The 16161-nt window shown below is 46.1% G+C and overlaps 2 protein-coding genes across 13 annotated transcripts in view; one reads left to right on the forward strand and one right to left on the reverse strand.

Moving 5' to 3' along the window:
* The window catches only part of VEPH1 (ventricular zone expressed PH domain containing 1), a 63205-nt gene extending 55172 nt beyond the window's left edge, over positions 1-8033 (reverse strand). For 4 of the 12 annotated variants that reach the window (XM_064385048.1, XM_064385045.1, XM_064385049.1 and 1 more), the window contains exon 1: positions 551-1120. The gene's annotated coding sequence lies outside the window, so the exon portion shown is untranslated. Of the gene's footprint in view, positions 1-550; positions 2976-3217; positions 3778-4094; positions 4191-7859 lie in introns of those variants that run through there. The other 8 variants (XM_064385055.1, XM_064385053.1, XM_064385046.1 and 5 more) reach the window with 7 other exon arrangements.
* Positions 8034-10199: 2166 nt separating this feature from the next.
* On the forward strand, positions 10200-15546 carry LOC135278541 (uncharacterized). Its single transcript, XM_064385096.1, is given in 7 exon segments — positions 10200-10208; positions 11027-11160; positions 11162-11194; positions 12079-12160; positions 12214-12363; positions 13681-13728; positions 14561-15546. Coding segments are annotated over 7 exon segments (870 nt in total). The 3' UTR covers positions 14975-15546.
* Positions 15547-16161: the final 615 nt, after the last annotated feature.

Here is a 16161-nt window from a genome sequence, read left to right on the forward strand (position 1 = left end):
ACTGAATGTCCTGAAGTTCCTCCCAGGTACCTGGCAGTCCACCCCAGTGTCTCTCCAGCTGGTGATTTAATAGGACCAGCAGCTCCTCAGCGTGCCAGGGTTCCCCCAAAGCAAGGCTTTAATTCTGGAGCTCAGGGACAAAGTGCCCCCGAGCATGGTGAGGGGAAGGAGGGACAAAGTGCCCCTGAGCATGGTGAGGGGAAGGAGGGACAAAGTGCCCCTGAGCATGGTGAGGGGAAGGAGACAGTCCCAGGAGGATCCAGGGGTGCTGCAGGTGCATTCCCACACACAAACACTCCTTCTTCCTTCCCTGGCACCCCCAGCCAACTCCCAGCACCCCTCACAGGCATCACTGTAACACATTTCTACACCCCACAGCCACAGCTCCTGCAGTCAGAGAAACCCCGGCACAGCCACGCTGCTAACGACCACATTCCCTCCAAACTCCCTCCATTATTTAACACTCAGCCCTGCTCCCCAACTCCCCTCCTCGCAGTAATTTATTCATTATTCTCGCTGGTACACGAACACATATTTAAGTTATTCATACCTCTCAGAAGCGAGACCTCAGAAAAACATGAATAATTGATGGCAAATTGGCGCTCTGTGGAGAAATTGGGATGGGCTCCATCCCAGCTGCCAGTGCCCCTTCCATCCCCCTGGCTCTGGTATGTGAGCGAGGCTGCTGGCGGGTGCTCAGCCCTGTCAAGCCGACCGTACAGTCTATTCAATTACCCTGGAGTTGTCATGTGGAATCAAGCAAACAAATATCTTCTCTCCCTCTGCCCCAACCCCGGTGCTGGAAAACACATCAGGAATAATTCCTCACCCAGCTTAACTTGGGCAGCAGATCGAGTGAAAGTGCTCCCAGCTCGATATGGAATTTGAATTAGTTAAAAGGATTTATCAACAGCCAGTGGTTACATTCAGTTAATTAATAACCTGCTTAAGAGTAACAAGGAAATTGCAGAAGTTAATATTACTTATGGGGCCTCTTCTGAAAGGCTGGAGCCTCTCAGTGCCTCTGGAGGAGCTTTAGCCCAAAGAGAAGCCAGGGGAGGGCAGGACAGCGAGGAAATGCACCTTTCAGCTGACACTTGTGGCATCTCACAGCTCCTGAACCTCAGCCAGCCCTTCCAGAGGGACCCGCCCAGGTGGGACCTGTCCCCAGGACCTACCTGAGCACCTCAGAGCTTGGCAGCTGTAACAGAAATGATCTCCAAAGCATTCCAGAGGCGTTCTGCACACACTTGATCCTTCCTCACCAAGAATGTCCATGCTTTCCCCCTTAACTTCCCTCTGACAAATGAATCCCAGATTCTTACCAAGTCAAGCTTAACTAAAGCTGACCCTAGGGATCTGAGCCTGGCTGTGTCCTCCTCTCCTGGGAGAGCACAGCAGCAAAGCCCCACTGGGAGTGTCCCAGCAAGGACATTTTTCTAATAACAGCCAAAGAAATATCAAAGGAACCAACTGGGAACAGCCAAGTGTAAGGTCAAGCACCCTTGGGCAGCTGCTGGGAGAAAGGAAAGCCTGTTTGCCCAAAGATAATGAGGGGAAACATTTGTACAACTCTTGTTAGGGCTTCTGTATTACTGAAGGAGTTCATAAATTATAGGTTTTTTAAAAAATCTGCTCCCTAGAATACACATTCAGTCACACAGGTCCTCAATTTTGATGGCAATTCCTCCTAATGGCTTTTTTGCTCCTGCTCATTGCACCACAGCCTGGGCAATCAAATACAAAATTAATGGGGGGTGAACACATTCCTTTAACGATGTTAAAGTTACTGTTGCTGTTGTTCTTTAAGGGAAATCCAATTGTGTGTTTCCTACATCTTCCTTTTAGCTCAGGAACGACAGGAACACAGCTTCTCTCCCACTTCCACGAGACTGTATAAAAGCTCATGAGATGATGACAGAAATAGTCTCACTCTGAAATTCATTTTCTAAACAAGAGATTTTAACACAACAAATTTCACAGGGCAGGGTGGTCTGACCAGGAGAGCACAGGCAGGGGGTTGGATTTTATTTCTGCATCTGATAACAACTTTATTCCTTGTACAGCAGGAATTCAGAGCTTCCTTTGCTCACCATGAACCTAATTTTGACTTTCAATAGCAGCAAAAATCACCCAGAGATTGTGGATTCCCCATCCCTGGAAGTGCTCAAGGCCAGGCTGGACTGGGCTGGGAGCAGCATGGGATAGTGGAAGGTGCTTATGGCAGGGGGTGGGAAAAAATGAGCTTTAAAGTCTTTGCTGTAATAATAAGACAAACTAAGATATTGTGGCAATAAAGCAGAACGGTTCATATAGATCTTTCATCAGCTGACAGAAGAGAATTTACTTTATGAAAATAGTTTTTTCCCCATCCTGGAAAAAAAGAAATTGGTTTTAATTTTTATTACAACAGCTACAATGAATGACGCCCTTTTTCAGCAAAGCCCTGGAAATATTTATTTTGTTAGACTTTTAAAAACAAACATCTTGTTAGGGAAGAGACAGGCTATTGTTCTCCCTCTGACTAATTGGGGAAAAGCAACAGAATATTCCGTATTCATTACATTTCAATTACATTTCACCAAAATGACTCATGTTATCTTCCACCCAGACAAAGTGTTTTAATTTTAATAATGACAATGCCGACAGCTACAATAGTGTTCTTGCAGAACTTTGCTTGTAAATAATTAACAATTGTTGTATAATGACAGAGGGGGGGTTGATAGCTCTATTAATTTCACAGTCAGGCTGGAGTCTCTTTAATTTTGGGTATTCATAAGAATCCACTCCCCTCCCTACATAACAGGCTAATGGCAAAATCAGGTTTATGTCCCTGCAGCCAGGCCCAATGCCAAAATCCTGTTGTATGCCAGGAATCAGCCAGGGAAAACCAAGGAGAATGGTGCAGGACTCACAGATCACACCTCCAGAGGGTTTCAGTTTGGCTAATAATGGTCTGGGTTTGAGGCTGAAATCTGGAATGGGACAAATAAGGAGTTTCAAATACGTCTCTGTGCTGGGGTAGCCTCAGCAGGGGACAGATCACCACTTACAAATGGCCTTTAAATATGTGCACTCCATGCAGGACACCCATGAGTGTTCCCCTAATGCACTCATATTCTTAAAATCAGGCAACATTCCCCTGATTCTGGTGGAATCAGCCAGGACACTAATAAATGCCTTGAGGACCACGTAAAGGTTCCCCTTGTTGCCATACCAAGTCTTGCTTCTTCTCCAGTTACAGCGTACCAGCCACAGTCTCAGCCCCTGCTGAAATTAAAAGAGGTTTTCCCTGAATAAAACTCGGGGATTATGACCCAGGTCTTGGAGGAGCCAAACCCTGCCGAGCCCGGGCACTGCTGTTCGGGTTTGCAGGTGGGTATTGCCTGGTGCCATGCTCAGAGCTCATTAACAGCTGCCCTGCTCCGAAGGCTCATTTGCATCACAAACCCAACATCTGCTGCGCCACCGTGGTGATAAAGTTTATCACAAATAGGGAAACTTTGCATACTCTTTTTTTTATAGCCACTGCTGGTTCGGAGAGGTCTCCAAAATATTCACAAGCAACAGAAAAAAGTCACCTCAGCCTCCCTTTGGACAAACTCAAACACACCCAGCCTTGTTTTCACATCCCCACACACATTCGCATTTCACATCTCAGGTAACATTTTCATTAACCACCTGCATCATTTCCCCACTGAACGCATATTTTATTACTTCAGACATCTCCTTCCACTGGCTTGGCTTTCCACAGACAGGGCTTCCTTAATTGAGCTGCATAGTTTATGAGCTGTGCTAATTGAGCTGCATAGCTCCGCTGCTGCCGGGGTTTCAGAGCCTGAACCCGACCCACCATCGAGCGCTGGGTCGGTGCCCCTGGAGCTGCAGCTCTGCGCCTTAAGGAGCCCTTCACAGCCCCGCACTCCCAACATTCCTGCAGGCTTTTCCCACTTCGCAGTGCCCGAAGGCCTCAAAAGCTGCGCTCGGCTCGCACAAGTGTTTTTAAGGAGAGCCAGGACAAACGAAGGAAGCTGCTGCTGACAGCTCAAGGAACGAACCCCCTGTCCCTGAGAGCAGCAGGGAGGAAAACTCACCCAGGAGAGCAAAAGCGGCTACCCCACACAGGAAAAACCCGCCCGACTCCAGGGAGCGCTCCAAGCACGCTGCCAGGTCCTGGGCAGGAGCCAGGAGCCTTTAACAGGGTCCTGGAAGCAGGAAGGAGGAGCGCTATCGATAGGTAACCGTGAGGACCTGGCGGTCCCAGCTGCCCGAGTTAAGAGCTCAGCACTCAGGGCAGAGACACCGCGTCTGGAGCCAGGGCTGGTTCCGCACAGCATCCAGCTGTTTCTCACCCTAATTAAGTCTATAGGCTAACAGGGATTATTAATATTAATCACCCGGCCTCTGAAGCTGCTAATGAAACCAGCTAATCCATAGCAGTGCAAACGAACACAGGGATTTGTGCTGAGTTACACGGGAGAGAAGCACTACCTGCTCTACAAAGTGCTCACACCTTGCTTGAGCACAGTTCTCCTCCCGGCTACGGAGAGATGCCTCAGCAAGGCACTAAAAACCCTAAAACATCTGCTGAATAAGCTTTCCATCATTAACGCTGCACCTCGGAGGAGCACGGGGCTTTGGAAGGGGAAGACGCTTCCAGCAGCACCTCATGTCACAGCGGCAGCAGAGCTAAGCACAGCAGTCACTTGGGCACGGAAGGAAACCAGGGGAAACAGAACAGAGGCAGCACCTCACAGGAAACCTTACTGGAATTCATTCACACCAGCACTGATGTGGAAGCGGCTTGGCAGGCAAAGCTTTGTTTGCTGGATTTGTAGAACTCTTTGTGTAAATAAACATGAAACTGTAGAATGTAGGATTGGAAAATCCTCGAGCTTACCAAACCTGTTGAGGCAGGAGCTGTCAGGTCTAGGCTCACCTGATGTTTGCCCTGACGTTGCTTCCCTAAGCAAAGCTTTTCAGCACTCCACAATTAGGAAATTACTCATTAGCCAGAGACTTTTCCCTACTCCATTAGGAACAGACGACACCAGGTCACTGGTTTGTTCTGGTGTCTGGATTAATGATTCTTTGCTCTCTCAGATGTCTCTTTTTGAAGGAAATATCTCTTTATTTTCATCTCTTTCTCACTCTGCTCATGTTGTCCTGCCCTGTTCCTGAGCAATCCTCACTAAGTTTTCATTTCCTCAGTTTCTCTGTGTTTTGGGGATTTTGTTAGTTTGGGTTTGTTTATGGGGTGGTTGTTTTGGGGTTTTTTGTGAGGTATCCCTGTTTCTGTTTTTCTTCCAACATCCTCCCTAACCTGAGAAGCTCCTGCTCCAGAAACCAACTCCCTGAATTTTCAACACATTTTGCAGAGAAACCATTTTCCTCTCATAACTTCAAAATTTAAACCAATAGATCCTGCGAAATAAAACAAGATCTGATCCTTTGTGTCCAAAATGTGGTTCCTGGCTTTTCCCCAGCAGGTCTGAATTTATCAAATCGTGAGGTGTACACATTGCATTAAAACCAAGTAATAGAAAATTCAGTGTTCACCTTTCAAGTCCAACTCTGTAGGAAACCAATTCAATTTTGCTGTCAATTACGTTAGGGAGAAATAGGAGAAAATAGAAAAAAAAATCAGATTAATGCATTCTGAGATAAATGGTATTTCAGATAAGTTTAATCTTACTTTTGAGAGGTGCAAACTCATCACGTGCATCTACATTGAGGAGCCTGGGAGGCACAACACCAAAATTGTTTCACCCTCATTCAACTGAATTAGGGTTTCCTTTTTTTCCCTCAGCAGGACTCTCAGGACAGGATGAGGATTTCAGCTGGGGCCTGAAATTCCATATCCACTTTAAGTGGCTTTAACCATGAAGGCAATTTTCTCCTAATCAGAAGTGAGATTGGCCCTCTGGTCTCCCTTGTCAGGCTGTAAATAGATGCTCCCCTCTCTCCTCAGGAGGACAAGGATTAGAGGAAGGCAACACGGAAAAGAGAGTGAAACCCATGGGAGCTGGGTTGGAGACCATGAACTTCAGAGATGTTTTTAGGAGGTTGCAGATCTCAGCTCAGCAGATTCTTCAGCTTAGCTTCAACCACCTGAGTAAGAGTCTGATCTTTGTGATTATTCAGTGTCCCACGCTTAGAGTGGGATTGGGACTGGAAGGTTCCTCCAGTGGCCACCAAGCCCAGCCCCAGCAGGGTGGTCAGGGCCACCTCCGGCTGGATTTTGAACCATTTCCATGGTTCTCCCCTGGATTCAGAGCATCCCTGTTCTTCTCGTACTGAGGAGTTTGTTTTTAGAAGTGAAGTGCATTTATCACCTCTCATCCAAAGAAAAAAAAACCTTCCTGAATGTCTTCACATCTTTAACATTACTTCACCTGTTAAATGATAAAATCTACTTTGATTTGCCACTCTAGCAGTGCCTTCAGCCACCCTGTATTTTGCTCCCAGGAGGGGTTAATGTCACACATATATACACACAAAGGATTTTTATATTTGAATAGCAAGGCAACAAAGAAATTCACTTAATGACGAGTTCTTGGACTGATGCATTATTCATTTTCTTATGTGACAGCAGAACAAAACTGTAGCCATAAATATATAATGTTACACACCACTTTTAATGTCGTTTACATTTATGGAGTAATTGGCTGTCTTCCACATTATCCTCTCTTTAGTCACTTCTTTTTTAAGGGAGTGTCATGAAATGTAACTCGTGGCATCAAAGATGTGTTTATTCAGGAACAGGGACAGCAACAGGCCTGGATAAACACAGGAATCTCAATCTCTGATTCTGAAAACTTTTTTTAGTCTCTGGAAGGATTTTAGAGTTATCTTTACACCACTTTTCCACACACAGATTGCTTTTTTGCTCCTTTTTTCCTATGATTAACATGAGTTTTTAAAAATTCAGGAACAAAAGGAGACAAGGTGAGAAAGAGGACCTGTGACAAGGCTACAGCAGAGATCCAAAGGAAGCAGGGGTGGATTCAGGCCAGCTGGACAACGTGCTTGCATGAAGGGTCAGCCCATCCAAGGTGTCCCCTCCTACAACCACAGAATCCTGGAGTGCCTGGGATGGAGGGGACACCTTCCACTCCAGCCTGGTCCTCCCCACATAACAAATCCTATTCCTTGCACAAGCCTGCCACCAGAACTGTTACAAACACTCCTGCTTTTGCCCATCCCCAACAGACGAGTGTCATGGACATATCAGGGAATTTCACCGTGCCAGACAAATGCAGCTCAAGTGCCAAAACCAGCACTGAATCATTGCCTGAGCAGCAATTAAACCAGAACAATGCAGATACCCAGAGCCTGCCTTTAATCATTCCCCCAGCCCCGTGTTAATTAGCTAGGCTGCAGCAACCACTGACATGATGAGCCTGTATGAGAATAAAAAGTAAAACTGTATTAAAAATTCAGTAAATTATACAACACTCTTCCCTATCAAAATATTTTAAAATATTCATGTTTGGCTTTCCGGGACCTAAAGGGGGCTTGCAAAGAGGCTGGAGGAGCACTTTTCACAAGGCTCTGGAGTGATAGGACAAGGGGGAAGAGCCTTGAGCAGGAGGGCATGGTTAAATGGGATACTCGGGAAAATCCTTCCCTGGCACAGGTGCCCAGAGCAGCTGTGGCTGCCCCTGGATCCCTGGAAATGTCCAAGGCCAGGCTGGACAGGGCTTGGATCCACCTGGGATAGTGGAAGGTGTCCCTGCCCATGGCAGGGGTGGAATGGGATGGGATTTAACATCCTGCCAACACAAACCATTCCATGTTTCTAAAGGGACAAAGATCGCTACAAAGATCCTAGGATTGTTAATTAGAATTCTTTGTACCGTGGTCTTTGTTGATCAGATTAACCGTGTTTAAGGCAGCAGGCGGGTGCTGGCGCCGCACCGGGAAGGTCTCGTGATGCTGTTGAGGTCAGGCGGTGATCCCGCCCCTCTGCCCAGCCCTGGAGGGCCTATTTGTACCAGGGGAGCAGATCACCCTCTGTGTGCCCTTCCAGCCGTGCCCAGGGATTCAGGGATTCAGGGATTCAGGGATTAAATCCCGCCTCGCGGGGTGCCCGGGCCGCAGGGCCAGCGCCGCCCGGCTCGGGCCAGCCCGGCCCTCAGGGAGCTGCGGCCGCCCGCCGCCAGCAGGGGGCGCCCCGCGCCCGCGCTCTGAGGCGATGGCGGCGGCGGGCAGGGCAGGGGCGGCCGCTGTGGGGACGGTGCTGCCCCGGCCATCCCGGCCATCCCGGCCACCCCGGCCATCCCGGCCATCCCAGCTGCACCGACCATCCCGCTTTCCCCCTGCTCCCCTTCTCCCTCCCCGCCCGCAGGGTCTCCTTCGAGGCGAGCCCGCCGCATGCCGGAGCGGCAGCCGCAGCCCTGCAGATCCGTGCCGGCCCCGCTCGGGTCCGTGTCCCCCGCTGCCGCTGCTCGGGACCGGTCCCGGCGCCGTTCCCGGTTTTATTCCCGTGTCTCCCACCAAGACCCGCTGCCTTCTCCGCAGGGAAAAGGGGAACGGCAGCCCCGGGAGCCCCGTTCCCGCAGGATGCGGCTCCCCGGGATGGGATGCCGGGCTCCCCAGAAAGGCGCTTCCTTCTGTTCAGTTCTTTGGTTTATTATTGTTCATAAAGCCATAAAAGCCTAGATCACAGCATCAAAGAAGCCGGAGTGGTTTGGGTTGGAAGGGATGGTAAAGCTCATCCCGTTCCAGCCCTGCCATGGGCAGGGACACCTTCCCCTATCCCAGGTTAAGAAAAATGGAGATTGTTCTCTGGGAGCTGGCCTTGGTTTCCAGGTGAAATCTGGCCAAGCAGAATTCACAACCAGGAGTGCCTAAAATGCTTTCAGAGAACAGTTTTGGCCGAAATCCAGTGACCAGGTTAATACTAGGGCATGCTTGTAAGAAGCCCTGGTTACTCCACAGCCCAGCTCCACCTTTTCCTTCCCCAGCAGGAATTAAATGATGAGCACTGTAAAACTGAACCCCTTCTGGGGCTTGAGCTGTTCTTAACTGCACTTTAAAGACCTTTGGCACAGCAGCCAAACACACATCTGACATCCTCATACATCACTTGCAGTCCTGGGTATTTGACATCCAGAGCGCAGGGATGTTCACAGCAGCTGGAAAGGCAGAGGAGCTGTGCCAAATCTCCCAAATCTCCCAAATTCCAGGGAAAACATGCGTTTCCTTGTCTGCACTGGGAGGCTGTTCCTAAGCATGTAGATTTCACTTCTAAACCATTGTCTATTTCTGTTTACTCACTCCAGAGTAAGATATTAAAATGAAAAAAAAGTGTCCAAGCGAGAGGCTCAGGTTACTGATTCCTTATTCCTAAATACCTTGGACCACAACAGTGTTGTTTGTAGCTGAGCAAGCACTAAACCTTTGCAGAAGGGGATGGTGCCAAGGGTCCAGGTCACACCTTCTCTGGAACTTCTCCATATGGAAGTCACCAGTATCTGAGCAGCAATCTCCGACAGAATATGAGGTTACAGGCAAAGAATTGTTATAGGAACAGAAACCATTTTTAATATAATTTTATAATTTGGGGGTTGGAACTGGATGATCTTTGAGATCCCTTCCAACACAAACCATTCTATGCTTTTCTCATCACTGACAACTGCAATACTACAGCAAGCAAAGAAATGTTCTGGCAGTCTCCCTATCCTCCTTTCATGTGGAATTCCTGGGTTTGCTCTTCCTGGGACGGGACATTTTGCCAGGGATTTAAGAAAAGTAGCAATTTTTGTAATAGTAAAATTATAGTCTCAGGGAGTGGCAACACAAATATTCTGCTGCATAAATATTGAATAATAACAACCCAAAAATCAAATTTAAATACCATGTCTTGTTTTAGTGAGTCTGCTCAGCTGCACAGTGCCAGAATGGGATAAAAAGTACTTGAAACACTACTTGCAACATTTTTTTAAATTTTAAAAGTTATTTTCAAGATAGCTACAAAGTCTAGTAACTTCCCCAGTATAAGCAGAATAAACTGAATATATCCTCCAGGCTCAGGTGATTTCTCAGTGTATAAATGTATTTTTATTGTTTAATTGGTTTAGGTCCAATGATGACAGTTCTCTGGAGAGGCAGCCAACTCCTGCAGGAAACTTGTTCCACCATTTAAAGCCACAAAAATATGAAGTCTCATGGAAAGAAAAAGGAGTTTCTGGTAGATGAGCAAAGTGAGTCCTAATTTTACAGAGAATTATGCTCTGTGAAAACAAATTTTGAAACCTTTTCAAGATTGGAATAGTTTGGTGCATAACAGTGGCATCATTTAGGGAGTTTTGGGAGCAGGATCACCCTACAATTGCCTTCTGCAAGTTTTTTATGCTTCCCATGTTTCCCGTGGAGTGTTAAGTAGCACAAACTCTTTGACACTGTTGAGTCACTGATTAGGCTGGATGCATTTTAGTGACTTTAAAGCTCACCTGGAATCTGAGTCATAACTCGCTTCTTGTTCATAGCATTATCTCCAAATTAATTGCATGGAACCAACAGATAGATAAATATTTTATATAAATATATTTTTAAAGAATAGCATGTTCAGATTCTGGGTAAGTACCTCTAAGGAAAGTATTGCGACTTTATTAGCATCACATTGAACATAAAAAAATCAGAGTTCTGGTCTTAGATTCCAATAAATTCCCTGGTTTAGCTTATCCTGTGGCAGATTTCTGGCCCCTCATTGTCACAGACCACCTCACCCACCACGAGCTCGCACTAAAACGCTGCAGTGATAAATCTGGGGTGTTACATATTGGATCCACAAAGTATTTCTCTTTCTTGGAAGTCCAGCTTGTCTGTGATGAGCGAAGAGGAGCGAGCATTGTGTGGGTGATGCCTGGTTCGCAGGGGCTGTGTTCATTCCCTGGGATCTGGCGGGTTCCTGCGGGAGGCTGGGGCTGCTGCAGCCACTGGATGAGCAGGGCTTTGCACAGAGCATGTTCAGCATCCCTAACCGGATTTGGGGATTTGCACGGGCTGCGAATGGAGGCAGAAATCCAGGAGGGATGGCTCCCCAGCTGCTCTCAGCAGCTCCCCAGCGGAGAGCAGGAGATTGTGCAGGATCGGAGCGCCCTGGGTTTGGCACCTCCTGCAAGAATGTGCCAGGGATGTGTGGGAGGGCTGGAGCAGGGCTCACTGCCATTGTCTGCTCGCTGCTGCTGCACTCCCCTAAGCTGAAAGTCTTAAGCAGTTCTCAGATTCAAACATGAGTAATCTTGCCTGAAGCCTTTTGCAAAAGCTGCCTTTTTCTTTTTCTCTCTCTTTTTTTTTTTTTTAATTTTATCTTGGATACGTTCCTCTATCTGCATAATACAGATAGAATAATATGCCAGAGAAGCATGTTGTTCATGTTTGCAAAAATATTTGGTGGTTGACAAATGAGTTTGATGTACTGTGCTGTTGTACTGACTTGACACTAATCTCTGCCACTTAGAGCAAATGAGAATAAATCACCTCTCCTCTCTTATCTTCTCCACCCCGAGTTGTGTGTGCACTTGCAGCTCAAGCTGGCTCAAGGTTTATTTAAATCCATGCTTTCCCAGCAATCCTGTCCTGCCAATTCAGTTTGGGTTGGGAAAAGGTCAGGAGCAGCCCTGGAGCTGGCACTTGCACAGTGCTGAATCACTTGGTCACTGCATTCAGGTTTCAGACATGCAGGTAGGACATGACAAAGGAAAAGGGGAAATTATCTCAGCAGCTGAAAATGCCTGGAAAAAAATGGGGTTGACTCCAAAGTCTGTTCCCATAATGGGGATCTAATTTACTGGCCTGGCAAAAGGGCTGTGGAGATCAAGTGAAATAAAACCACGCTTGCTCAGCTGTTGAGCTGCAGAAATGTGAGCTGAAATATTAATTGGAGAGGGGCTTTACATTAAAGCTGTCGTGTTTGTGAGCACGGAATTCAGCGAGGTATGTCCAGTGGGCTCAGGTTTGGGATTGCTCCCTAGTCCTCACTGTCAATCTGAATCACAGCTCTCCAGTTCAGGGGCTTTAGTGGAGTTGTGAGCTCCCTGTTCATTCTGAGCCCTTCTGTGTTTAACACAGGGTTCTTTTATTTCTGCCATCTATAAACCAAGCCATAATTGGCCAAATATTTACACTGATGTTTATTTCTGGCAGTGATTTGGTGTTTGTCATGCACATTAGGATTATGAAGCAACATTTCTGTGCAGCTGAGAGGTATTTCAAATTACTTGCCTACTGAACAAGCAAATGTTTCATTTCCTTCAGATTGTCACTGCTGCTTTTTGTGAGAACAAGGACCTGATTATGATTTCACAATTTGTGTACTGTAAGCTCAAGAATCAGAAGGTGACAAAAGGTAAGTTTTTACAACAATAAAATGTTCTCCCTGATGTAGCACAGCCTTGACTGAGTGATTTTCCTACAGCATCTAAATACATTTTATTTCAGAGGGATCCAAAAATAGAGTGTACAAATTCTGGAGTTCTGAGACCTGTTGCCTCCAGCTTTCCCTTGCTTCTCATTTCTGACCCACACACATCTGTGAATATTTTCCATGGAGTATTTTCAGTTGATATAAAAAATGCAATAGATTTTTGGAATCTGGTTCCATATTTAACTGATTCCATGGTTTTTGTGGAAATGTGTGGGAGTTGAAACCAAGCCTCATTTCTTTGTGGGGTTCAGTTGGTTTCCTCCCTGTTGATTGAATGTGGGCTTTATTTGCTTATAGCATAAAATATGTTGACATCTTCATGCGTTCTGTTTCAATATATGCATTAAAAAAACATATTCCAGGGAATGAAATTACTGGAGTTGTGCTTGAGCAAATCCTGGTGGTGGCTGGAATGTTCAGCCTGCCCAAGGACTACTGTTTTGTCTGAAATGGAAGACAGCTCTCTTCATTTTGTATCAAATCAAAACCATTAACTCATCAATTTAAAAAAAATAGGAAAGAAAATCCATGGTACAGCAGAGGTAACAAAAAGCTGAAGTAAACCAGATGCCTCCCCACAAACTAAATGGGGGTAAAGCAGATTCAATATGGAACTGATAATAAACCTGGAGATAGGGCAGTGCTGAGGGATTTCCTTCCTGCTGCCTCCTCTGGACACAAACCCAGGCTTTGGAGCATGGAACGGCCACTGCCTGGTCCAAAATGACACAATCATCAATATCTTAGTGAGATTTGACGAATTCACATTCCAAATATCACTGCTTTTGCAGTTTTTTATCAAGATGTGTGGCAAGAAAGTTACATTCTGTTCTATTTATCAGTTTTGTTCATTAGCTGTGATTTAATCATAAATTAGATATCATACACAATCATAATAAAAGAGAGAAGGTGAGAATGGACATTTCCTGTCAGGGGCAATGCCCACCAAGGAGTTCCCCAGCAGTTCCTCCACTGCCACCCTCAGCACTACAACAGTGAGCAGGGCTGGGCACAGAGCCCAGAAAAAAGGGGTGGAACTTCCACTGCTGCCAAGAAAAAGAGACATGAAATTCTACCTTTACATTTGCATATTTGTACTGCAAACAGAAAGTGACCTCAAATCAACAGCAGATGTTATTTTTCAGCTAATTTGTTTGTGTGTCGTTCCAGGCAGTCCCAGCCTGAGGAATTTGGGCACAGCCTGGATTGTGGGGTGTGGAGCTCTGAGTGGCACTGCCCTCTGTCAGCTGCTCCTCAGGAACCAGCAGCACAGGCCAGCAATCCCAAGGAATAATGTCAATTCTTACCTGTTTCCATTAAAAAAGAAAAAAAATCCCACCCAGAAGTGTCTTGAAAAGTTTGTGTACTTTAAAAAACCCGGAGGATTTTTTAACAAGGATTTAGCAATCATGTATGTGGATGTTTTTCCCACCCATCCCAAAATAAAAAAGTTGTAAAATTGCTTCTTTTAGCAGCTTCCCAGGCTTGTTGTGTCCTTTGGGCCCTGAGGATGCGCTGCTCTGAACTAACAGAACATAAATGTTGTGTCTCTGCCTCTGGGAAATGCTGTAAACATCCACGTGGAGACCACAAAAAAATCAATAAAAGTGGAAAATCACCATTGTACCTGCTGCTGTCAGTGCAGCAGGAAAGTTCACAGCCCATTCCAGCAGTTTGATGGCCCTCCTGCTAATGCCAGGGAAATAATTGTAATCCAGCAGCACAGCCCAGCAGGGAGGCAGCTTATTTTCAAAACACAGCCACAGTGAGAAAACCAGCAACTCTTAAACTGTGAAAAATGAGTAGTTTGCTTTCTCCAGACAGGATTTTTTTTTTCATGGCTCAAGCTACAGTTTTTAGTTTTGATTTGAGTTATTGTGCCCTGGCTTTTTTAGCAGGAGGACTGGATTGATGTCGGTGTCACATCCCAAAGCCTGGCAGCAGTTTTGATCTGCAGTGGTGTGAGATGAAGATTAAACCCTTCCTAGCCCTCTCTGGTCATCTGAAGAGCAGCCCTGCCCTGCCTGAAAGGAGTTCTGTCCACAAACTCAGCCGTGGACTCTCAGTTTCATCCTCTGAAATGCCTCCGAGCATTCTTGCCAAAATCCATGTGCTTTTCTTGTCCAGAGCGCCCCTGACCTGATTGAAATGCCAGGCTTCATTTGTGGCTGTGTGTCCTGTGTTTTCCTGGGCAGCAGATTCCCTCAGCTCTGTAAAAACGTGAGTGGCTTTTTGGCAATTGTTAATTTGATTTTCTGTTCCTTCCAGTGTTGGGCTCTCCCTCACACCGAGCACTCCTCAATTCAAACCCCCACTCTGCTTTTGTCACTGAAAAAAAGGGGATTTTTTCCCCCCCCCATTCAGAGAAGGATGATGAGAATTTTAGGAAAACACTGGTCTTTGATTGCTGGAAAAAGCCTGATTGGCAGGGGAAGAATTTACAGCTGGATTTATCAGCAGAAATCTGCTTTCTATGATGGTTGTCATGAACAAGTAGCATCCCCCCTTTTCTTTCTCCAAACTATTCCACCCTGGGAATAAGAGTTACAATTAGATGTAAATTAGTTTTAAATCTTAATCCCTTTTTGCCAAGGTGCCATTACCTTTCACCACAGCCTCTTCACTATCAGTATATTTAAAAAAAAAAAAATCAGTATATTAAAAAAAAAAACAACAAACACATCAAAAGACCAGAAGATTTTACTTACTCAGGATGGGCCCTGAAATTCCAGTGCCATTCCCAAGCCCCAGCTTGTGGGCTGGGTAAAACCTTCTGCACCAAGGAACACAATCCCCCACTGAGCTGGGGACACTGAACTGTGGGGCCTGGCCTGTTCTGAAACAAATTCTGCTGTTCTCTGTTATGGGACAGTGCATTCTGTGAGCAGACTGTGGGATTCAGGGGGTCATTCCATGAACCAAGTCCTGACTTTCTCCTGCTCCAGCCCCCAGCTGCAAATATAAACCAGGCAGTATTTATTTACCCCAAAACCCCCAGAACTTGATTTTGACGACCCTCACAGTACATTCTGTACAGATTTGCAGATGCTTTTCTATGATAGACTCTGAAAATCAACTTTTTATTGCCCCCAAAGCTCCCCCGCTCCATTCCCTGCCCGGGACTGCAGTGCCAGCCTGCACATGACATCAATTCCTGGGCTCTGCCTTGATTGGGGTCTGAATCCAATCTTGTTCATAGTCCTCCAGTTCAAATTGTATTGGAAACAGATGCTTCCAAATCAGGTTGAGGAGCTTACAGGAATCTGGTCAAGTATAAAGTGTTGGTTGGGAATGGATGAAGTATTTGCAATCAAGAGAAAACAAAAGCAGACCTCCTGCTTGGAGAGCCCTGAAGGTAAGGGAGGCACTGCTTTTAGAAAGAGCTTCACTGCTGCCTCTTGCCAAGCAAGAAGATAAAAATCTGACAAATTTATCCATCACTTCAGTCCAGAAACCAAAGGATGGGCTCACCTGGGTCTTGGAAAACAGAAATTTACCTCCAAAAGTCCTAATTTCTAAGAGGAAGGCGTTTCATCATTGGTATTTGTGTAACAGTCTGTTTTGAGGAGAAGTTGCCTAATTCTGGTTGACTTTAGTCCTGATTGTGTCCAGAGTTTCATTAGGTGGAAAATAAACCCTCATTTCTCAAGGTCCAAGGCAGGATTAAGAGTTCACTCACTCTGTGTCTGCTGCACTATTCCTGTGCTTCCATCTGACACGGACTAATC

The sequence above is a fragment of the Passer domesticus genome, chromosome 11 (genome assembly GCF_036417665.1).
Source record: "Passer domesticus isolate bPasDom1 chromosome 11, bPasDom1.hap1, whole genome shotgun sequence".
In the NCBI taxonomy this organism is placed as follows: Eukaryota; Metazoa; Chordata; class Aves; order Passeriformes; family Passeridae; genus Passer; species Passer domesticus.